Here is a 9,912-nt window from a genome sequence, read left to right on the forward strand (position 1 = left end):
GCATTTACCCCTCATTTTGTTGTTTATCAGCAATCCATTTGGGTGCTGCTTGGATCTCATGGCCGTTACATGCTTTTTTTTAATTTTTCACTTGCATTTATCTCTTGTGAGTTTGATTATTTAAGCTTTCCCTCTTACTTGCCTTGAGAAGCAGAAGACTTGCTATTTCTCTGCAACCACTGACATCACATCAGGCAACTCGTTTCTCAGAGCAGAGAAGTGTTTCAACATTGGTGTCTGTTGATTTGTGATCCGTAAGAATCACCATCCCCACATAGTGATTTAGCCCCTCCCTTTTGAAAGATTTAAGAGGGGAAATTTTAAATTTAAACCAGAACATTTAAAATCGATAAGCAAGTTTTAAAATGGGGCATGTCATGGATGAATATTATACCCCAGCTTGTAAATAAATAATGTAGGACAAAAATGCCCAAGAAGGAGGTTAACAGCAATATTTACACTGTAAGGTTTAGCAAGAGTGATGACTGAGTGTAAAGTGGAGCTCAAATGGGAGTTGAAATGTAATTGATTCTGCTTTAGCATTCTGAAAAAAATCATTTTTTTATAACTTGAAAAAGTAGATGGAGATTGGCAACATAAGGAAAAAACTTTGAACAATTTGATTTTTGTTTTAGCACTGTAGCACTTGCAGATTCTCTGTTTGAATTATGGCTGCCCTGAACTTCATTATTTTTGTTCCCATTAGTTCTTGATCAGGAGTACATTGGTTACCAGATCAGCAATGATTTGCACTGGTTCAATTTCAATAAATTGTGCTAGAATGAAATATTTGTATAAGAGGCAGCATGATACCCAAAGTGTGATAGGCTAAGGTTGTTGGCCGAGCAAAGTTTTCAGCCCTAACCTTTCACAAAGGAAAAAATCGGGTCTTAAGGTTCAACTTGGGGATTGTTTAAGAACCTGGCCACATAGTGAGTGCCAGTTCAACCTGGAAGAAATGTATTTCATCCAGCAAAAAAACAGATTGGAGTTGGGGAGAAAGTTCAAGGGTGGAGAATTGTGCAACTGCTGTACTTACCACTGGGAAATCCAATTCCAGTAATAATGAGGGTAACCAGATCACACTGCTGATTACACAGAAACTGATAACTGGGAAATAGTGTTCAAATACAACAGGACTTGCCCTGTGATCAAAGTTCTAAGTTCTTATAATAAAAAGGTAATTCTGAATATACTTAACAGGCAATATGTGTGGAGACAGAAACAGTTAACGTATCAGGTTTTACTTTTCATCAGAACCATCATAGTAAGGCTAACCAGTATGAAATGCTGTTTATCTCAGAATATGATGTTTCACCTGCTAAGTACTTCTAGCATTTTTCATTTCCAGCATCTGCAGAATTTTGTTCGCATCCAAGATGATGGTAGTTCCTGCTGGTCAGTAGAAGTTGACCTTCCACAAATGGTTAATCTGTTAAATTTGTGCTTCAGCTTGTGTCACGTATAACCTGGCCAAGTGGTGATTTCTTTTTCCCAAGGGAGAAATCTATGTATTGCGTTTAGTTTCAAGTTGACTCGACTTGTGTTCTATGAAGCATCCTTAGCCTGAGGTTAGGTGGGCTTCTCCTGTCTGATACCACAGGCTGCTGTACTTTCGATAAACAGCCTCGCGCAACTAATGTGAATTTTCCACTCCCACTCAAAACAGTCGATTTTCAATTCTTGTTGTGTTCTGTGTAGTCTTGGTTTAGACTTGCACCTATTGAAATGGTCTAACTTTAGATTCCTGGGGTATCTGAACCGGTTCTGGGGGAGGTGGGACCAGTACAAACCAGGCGGTCTACACCTGGGCAAGACCGGGATCAATGTCCTAGGGAGATTGTTTGCTGGTGCTGTTGGGGAGGGTTTAAACTAATATGGCAGGGGGATGGGAATCCATGCAGAAAGACAGAGGGAAGCAAAGCAGAGACCAGAGCAAAAGTTAGAAAAGGGAAAAGTAAGAGTGGAGAACAGAAAAGTCAAATGCAAAGGACACAAAGGTTACTGGATTCTAAAAGGACAATGAATGTAAGGGCACTTTATCTGAATGCCCGTAGTATTCGATACAAGGTCAGTGAACTTGTGGCACAAATCAGTACAAAGGGGTATGATTTAGTGGCCATTACAGAAATGTGGTTGCAGGGTGGAGATGATTGGGAATTAAATATCCAAGGGTATCAGATAATACCGAAGGATAGGCAAGAAGGTAAGGGAGGTGGGGTAGTGCTCTTAATTAACAATGAGATCAGGGCAATAGTGAGAGACGATATAAGATCTAAGGAACAGAATGTTGAGTCCATCTAGGTAGAGATTAGGAATAGTAATGGGAAAAGATCACTGGTGGGAGTTGTCTATAGGCCACCGAATAATAACGTTACAGTGGCACAGGCAATAAACCAAGAAATATTTGATGCATGTAAGGATGGAACGGCGGTGGTCATGGACTTCAACTTCCACATAGATTGGGCGAATCAAGTAGGTTGAGGCAGACTTGAGGAGGACTTCATAGAATGCATCTGTGATAGCTTTCTTGAATAGCATATTAATGAACCTACAAGGGAAAATGCTATCTTAGATCTGGTCCTGTGCAATGAGACAGGTAAAATTAATGACCTTGTAGTTAGGGATCCTCTTGGAAAGAGTGATCATAGTATGATTGAATTCCTCATACAAATGAAGGGTGCAATAGTTTGATCTAAAACCAATGAATTATGCCTAAACAAGGGAGATTGCAACAGGATGAGGGAGGAGTTGGCTAGCGTAGACTGGGAACACAGGCTATATGGTGGGACAGTTGAGGAACAGTGGAAGACTTTCAAATAGGTTTTTCACAGTGCTCAACATAAGTATATTCCAGTTAAAAGCAAGGACAGTGAGGGTGGGGAGAGCCAGCCTTGGATAACTAAGGAAATAAAAGAAGGCATCAAGCTAAAAGCTCATGCATACAAAGTCGCCAAGAGTACTGGGAAACTGGAAGATTGGGAAAACTTTAAGAAGCAACAAAAAGCCACTAAGCAAGCAATAAGGAAAGGGAAGATAGATTATGAAAGTAAACCAGCACAAAATATAAACACAGATAGTAGAAGTTTTTATAATTATAAAGCGGAAAAAGGTGGCTAAAATGAATGTTGGTCCCTTGGAAGATGAGAAGGGGGAATTAATATTGGGTAATGTGGAAATGGCCAAAGCCTTGAAGACTATTTTGTGTTGGTCTTCACGGTGGAAGAAACATCTAACGTGCCAAAGAGAAATATTATGGATGCGATGGGAGGTGAGGACCTCGATACAATCACTGTCACCAAAGAGGTAGTGATGAGCAAACTAGTGGACCGAAAGGTAGACCAGTCCCCTGGTCCTGATGGGATGCATCCCAGGGTACTGAAAGAAATGGTGGAAGTTATAGTAGAGATGTTTGTGATAATTTAGCAAAATTCTCTGGACTCTAGGCAGGTCCCGGCAGATTGGAAGACAGTGAATGTCACGCCACTGTTTTAAAAAAAGGATGTAGGCAAAAGGCAGATAACTATCGGCCAGTTAGCTTTACATCTATAGTTGAGAAAATGCTTGAAGCTATCATTAAGGAAGAAATAGGGAGACACCTGGATAGCAGTGGTTCCATCAGGCAGACATACCATGGATTCAGGAAGGCTAGGCCCTGTCTGACAAACTTCCTGGAGTTGAGGATATAATGAGTGCAGTGGATAGAGGGGAACAGGTGGATGTTGTATACTTGGATTTCCAGAAGGTGTTCGGTGAGGTGCTGCATAAAAGACATATCCATTAGATAGGGATGCATGAAGTTGGGGGTGATGTATTAGCATGGACAGAGGATTGCTTAACCAATAGAAGGCAGAGAGTTTCTCCGGTTGGCAATCAGTGGTGAGCAGGGTGCCGTAGGGGTAGGTGCTGTGCCCGCAACTGTTCACGATATATATTAACAATTTAGAAGCGTATCTAAGTTTGCTGAAGACATTAAATTGAGTGGAAAAGCAAATTGTGCAGAGGATGCGGAGAGTGCAGAGAGATATAGATAGGTTAAGTGAGTGGGCAAAGGTCTGACGGATGGAGTACAATGTTGGTAAATGTGAGGTCCTCCACTTTGGAAGGAAAAATAAAGATCAGATTATTATTTAAATAGTGAAAGATTTCAGCATGCCGTTGTGCAGAGGGACTTGGGAGTGCTTGTGCATGAATCGCAAAAGGTTGGTTTGCAGGTACAACAGGTTATCAAGACGACAAATGGAATGTTGGCCTTCATTGCTGGAGGGATTGACTTTAAAAGCAGGGAGGTTATGCTGCAACTGTACAGAGTACTGGTGAGGCCACACCTGGAGTACTGCGTGCAGTTCTGGTCTCCTTACTTGAGGAAAGGTGTACTGGCTTTGGAGGCTGTGCAGAGGAGGTTCACCAGGTTGATTCCGGAGATGAGGGAGTTAGCCTATAAGGAGAGGTTGAGTTGCCTGGGACTATACTCGTTGGATTTAAGAAGAATGAGAGGGGATCTTGTAGAAACATATAAAATTGTGAGAGGGATAAGATAGAGGCAGGAATGTTGTTTCCACTGGTAGGTGAGACTAGAACTAGGGGACATAGCCTCAAGATTCAGGGGAATAGATTTAGGATGGAGATGAGGAGAAATTGCTTTTCCCAGAGAGCAGTGAATCTGTGGAATTCTCTGCCCAGGGAAGCAGTACAGACTACCTAATTAAACATATTTAAGACACAGATTTTTGCATATTTAGGGAATTAAGGGTTAAAGGGGAAAGGCAGGTAGGTGGATCAGAGTCCACGGCCAGATCAGCCATGATCTTATTGAATGGTGGAGCAGGCTCGATGGGACAGATGGCCTACTCTTGCTCTTATTTCCTTATGTTCTAACTTCTCCAAGGATGTTAGCAAGGTAACAAGAAATCTTCACCTCCTCAATCTTGATTTCACCTCGCCTTTGGTTCCTTTCCACTGGTTACTGCAGTCTCAATCCAGCTATGATGAGAAGTGTTTTTTGAAGGAATTATCTGCAGTGTTGTATACCTTTTTTTATAGACTGTGACTAGTAAATCAGTTATTTCATAATCCTGTTGTACTCTCAGATCCAAATTTTATTCATCTTTGGAAATCTAAATCTTCACCGGTCTATTCCATTTTTATAACACTTGCAGAGACAAATGGTGATAACTGTGGGGTTACATTGCCCATTAATGAGCTGAATGACCCTTGGCAAGAGATTTAGCTTGCACATGAAGGGTAGATTCACTTGTGCCCCTTCAAACACGCACCATCTTTAACCTAAATTAGTATGCCTAATGTTGACTCCTCCTTAACCCCATCTCAGGACAATATTGCGATATCTGACTGAATTTTTCATGGACTGTTTGTTATTGGTAGACATGAAGGTAAACAGTCACCATGAAATTGTTTTATGATTGATATACTTGTATTGTCTGTTTCCTAACAGGCTCCCAAAAAGCTGATTCGATACATAGACAACCAGGTAGTAAGCACAAAGGGTGAAAGATATACGGAAGTGAAGAAAACTGAGAGTGACGAGATGAAGAAAACTTACATCAATCTTAAACCAGCCAGAAAATATAAATTTCACTAAGATGCTGATCAAGTATTTCACAGTCATTTGTTATTTCAGCATGGGTTATTCTGGACTTTATGCCCCATTTCACTTGAATTGAGCACAACTCAGTCCTTCATTAACTGATTGGGTAGAAGTAGAAGGAAGTACTACGTGCTGCTTTCCACCAGTACAAGAAACTGATTTGAACATTGGTTCCCTTGAAATCCCAGCTATGTTTTTCTCCCACATATTGCAGTGTTGTGGTGTAGCACTGAGTTGCTGTGGTCTGGATTCTGCTTCTGGTAGCAATCAGAACACAGTAACATACTACTGAGTACATCATGGTGTGCTGAAACTGTTAAAGGTTCATTATCTAAATATGTCTATTTAAATTTGATTTAAAAACTTTAATATCTGTCAGGGTTTAAAACCTTGTGAAGCTTTTTACTTTTGAGCTTGAACTGCAAATGAGTGTATTTAAAATTCTGTGCTCTTCTGTCCACAAACTGAATGGGCCATGTCTATTTACAGGGGCTACTGTTTTACTGTATCCTTGTAGGTAGGAGAAATGCTGCGTTCACACTGCATGTCAGGTGGGGGAAGTTCTAACATACGTCTGTGACCATTTGTGCATCTTAAATGGACTCTCCAGTCATTTTATAAAGGTGTCTCATAGATGATCACACCCAGTCTCCTCAGGGTGGACAGGTCAAGTGTGCTGGGTTATGAGTTACGGTTAAGCTAAGTTACTCTACTAATATCCTTCAAAATAAATAGTAAATGTAATGTGGAGTTATCTCGTGATTTTTAATTATTTCATGTTGCTTGGTCTAAAATCAGGTTTTTGTTAATAAACATAATTATTGGTTAAATAATGTTGATAACACCTTCCGTAGCCTCAAGGAAGTTGTACTAAATAGTTAATGAAAACTGATTTTTTTAAAAATGGCTGAAATCTCTTCAGATCTGTTCAACAACTGGTTCATAGTATTTTTATGGCATTTTACAAATCAACATTCTTAATCATTTAAAATCTCACTACAGTGACAGGCTTAGTGCAAGTTACCGGTATGATGGAGGCTGTTGCATTCTCTTTTAAAGTAAATCTCCTGTGTGTCTCACTAAATCACTGTATCTGTCTGCAAACTGTGGCAATCTATAAATTACACTTGTCATTGTAGTTATGTTTATGCGTGTGTATGATAGTGCCCTTTTGATGCTACAATCAGTAAGTGTAGTGATGCTTTTAAACAATAAAATTGTTTTTTGTACTTCTGCTCAGTTATTGATCAGTCCTACTGCCAGAAATGTATATTTAGTGTGGGCATTTTTCACTTCCAAGGAGTGATTCATAAATATGTAATTCAAGAGAAATATAATGGTTGTTACTAGAAATTGGAGTGGGAGAAACACCCAGCTAATGTGCTCCAAACGGGAATCAACATCGATAGAAATGGGGTTCTGCTAAATTGATGACAGGTCAAAAAAATATAATCCCTGCTTTACCCACTGCCCAACTGCTGTAGGATTGAACAGATCAAAGTTCTAAATACATGGGGTACAAGCAAGAATATTGGAGAAAGGAAGCATGTTCTGTTGGGACAAGCTCCCTTCAACCAAGCAGAAGCAGTTCCCCTTCAGGCTGAAGATAGATTTCAGGTCAGGAAGTCAGTATGGGTAAGCATAATTTATAATCTTGTTAGCTCCTGCAGACGGTGGCTATATTGTCAAAAATGTAACTTGTAATGAGAGGAATACAAGAAATATTACTTCTTTATATAGGCAAAGCACCTCAGCAATAATAGACCTTGATCATAAAATGCAGTTGAGGAAACAGGCTATCTTAGATCTTGTCTAGTGTAATGAGACTGTTGATTATCAAGACTGTTGATTGACCTGCAAGGAAGAGTAACCATAATAGAATTTTGCATTGAGTGTAGACTAGAAACTTAAAACTATTACATGGGTTGGCCAAAGCAGATTGAGAAAATAGGTTAAAAGGTTTGGAAATGGATGGAGAATGGTAAATGTTTAATTTTAATTTCTCAATGACTGTACATTTCCACTGAGAAATTTAAAAACTACAGGAAAATTGATCCATTTATGTTGGAAGAGAATCTGACTGCTTCATGGTAACATTACCAGATATTGGGAAAATGTTGGATGATTAGAAAATCACATCAGGCAGAATTGATAGTGTTTTCAGTTGGACAGATTTGAGGTTTATTTTTGAGGAAGTAAGAGGTAGGAGAATTCCACCAGACTCCTAAAACTTCTGACTTCATGGAAATGTTTTGGTGGTTGGGGGGGGGTGGAGGGGGAGGTGTGGGATGGGGTCGGGGCGTGGGGTGGGATGGGATCGGTGGGGGGGGGGGGAGGGTGGGTGTGGGATGGGATCAGGAGGCACTGACTTATCTATCGTTGTAACCACAGTATTCATATGACTGGTCCACAACTTTCTGATACAGGGTGAATGCCAAGCTACTGAATGGTGGTTTTGATGTTGAAAGTCTGGGATAGATGATGGGACTCACTGGAGATGGTCATTGCCTGACACTTGTACAGGTGCAATGAAAAACTTTACTTGCGGCAGCATCACAGGCACATAGCATCATATAAGTAGCATTCACAAGAAAAACAAATTATACACAAATTTTACAAGAAAGAACACGATTAAAACAAAGAAGTCCATTTTAGTGCAGAGTGATTAAAGTGGACATAGTGTTGCTAAACTGTAGTGATTAGGGTTTTGCCAGTTGGTTCAAGAATGGGAAGTAGCTGTTGTTGAACCTGGTGGTGTGGGACTTCAGGCTTCTGAACCTCCTGCCCGATGGTAGCTGTGAGAAGGTGGCATAGCCCAGATGGTGGGGATCCTTGATGATGGATGTTGCTTTCTTTTAGGCAGTGCCTCCTGTAGGTACTACTGATGATGGGGAAGGATGTGCCAGTGACGTATTGAGCACTCGGTGCAGCTTCTTGCGTTCCTCCGCATTCAAATTGCCGTATCAGACCATGATGTAACCAGTCAGGATACTTCCAACAGTTATCTGACAAATTTCATTCTGTGCATGAACATTTTGGGTTCTGTTGCATGTAGGCGTGGACTGTTTTTATTAACTAAGGGTCACAAAACAAAGTTGTGCAATTGTTGGCAAAAATCCAGTCTTCTAACATCACTGAGTAAAGGTGATTGATGCTTCAGTTGAAGATATTTGGGCCTAATGGCATTCCTGTAGTAACATCCTAGAATTTGTAGAGGTTTATGATTCAGGAAATCGTGTCAGTACCAATCCTAAAAGTATTTAGATATTTCCCACATCTTAGTTTGTAGCATGTGTCCCTCCAGGTTTATTCATTTAGATATATATTTAAAAGGCAAGTTTCTGCTATCATCATTCTTTTAGGCAGCAAGTTCTCAACTACATGATCCTTAAGGTGAAAAGAAACAATTCCCAAAATAGCCTCTAATCCTTTTACCAATAAACTTAAATCTATGCCTGCTAGTTATTGACCTCTCAGGTTTACTCTACCTAGGTTGCCTAATTTTGTGCACCTCAATCGGCTTTCCCCTCAGGCTCCTTTTGTAACAAAGAAAATGACAGCTTGGTTAGCCAAGCAACATCCTGAAATTTCTTCTGCACCCTCAAGAACACAAAATCAGTGTGGACTACCTAGTTTCTGACCTCTAACTCTGAGGTAAAGAATTCCAGAGATTAACTTTTCTCCATAAGTAGACATTTCTAGGCACCTCAGTTAATGACCAGCCCCTTATAAATATGTCTCCTTGTTTGAGACACCCACTAATGAAAACATCTCAGTATCTTCCCAGTCATGCCCCCTTAGGATCTTGTAAGTTTCCTTAAGATTATTCTGCTAAATTCCAAAGACCAGACCTGTTTGGCTTCTCTTGAAAGGATAATCCTTTCTTCCCAGAAACAAGCCTGGTAAATCCCTTTTAGACTGCCTCCCAATTCTACTATGTCCTTTCTTATGCTAAATGCACCTCCTGTGCTATAGATCCTTCCTGTAGGACAGTAACCAAAATTGTACATCAGGTGTCCAGTTAAAACATAAGTTGTAGCCTATGCAGATCTAACATCAATGCCCACTTGGTTGTTAAACTTGTCCTGCCTTTGGGGATTTGCAGACACCTATTCCAAAATCTCTGTTTCTCTCCATTAAGAATCCTACCATTTATTGTATATTCCCTCACCTTTACTCTTCCCAAATACATTACACTGCACTCCTCTGGCTTTTATTCTATTTGCTACTTTTGTAATTCAGTCTCTATAACACGTGCTCAATATTAATCACACTGACAATTTTAGTATCAGTTGGACTCTTAT

The 9,912-nt window shown here is 40.1% G+C and overlaps 1 protein-coding gene across 4 annotated transcripts in view; it reads left to right on the top strand.

Moving 5' to 3' along the window:
• Nucleotides 1–6,842, top strand: part of cuedc2 (CUE domain containing 2) — a 37,072-nt gene extending 30,230 nt beyond the window's left edge. For 3 of the 4 annotated variants that reach the window (XM_052041529.1, XM_052041531.1, XM_052041530.1), the window contains one exon: nt 5,456–6,783. In XM_052041529.1, the coding sequence (XP_051897489.1) occupies nt 5,456–5,602 (147 nt within the window). In that variant the 3' untranslated portion in view covers nt 5,603–6,783. Of the gene's footprint in view, nt 1–5,455 lie in introns of all 4 variants that reach the window. The other variant, XM_052041528.1, reaches the window with a different exon arrangement.
• The last annotated feature ends 3,070 nt before the right edge of the window (nt 6,843–9,912 follow it).

Source organism: Pristis pectinata, chromosome 30 (genome assembly GCF_009764475.1).
Source record: "Pristis pectinata isolate sPriPec2 chromosome 30, sPriPec2.1.pri, whole genome shotgun sequence".
NCBI lineage: Eukaryota > Metazoa > Chordata > Chondrichthyes > Rhinopristiformes > Pristidae > Pristis > Pristis pectinata.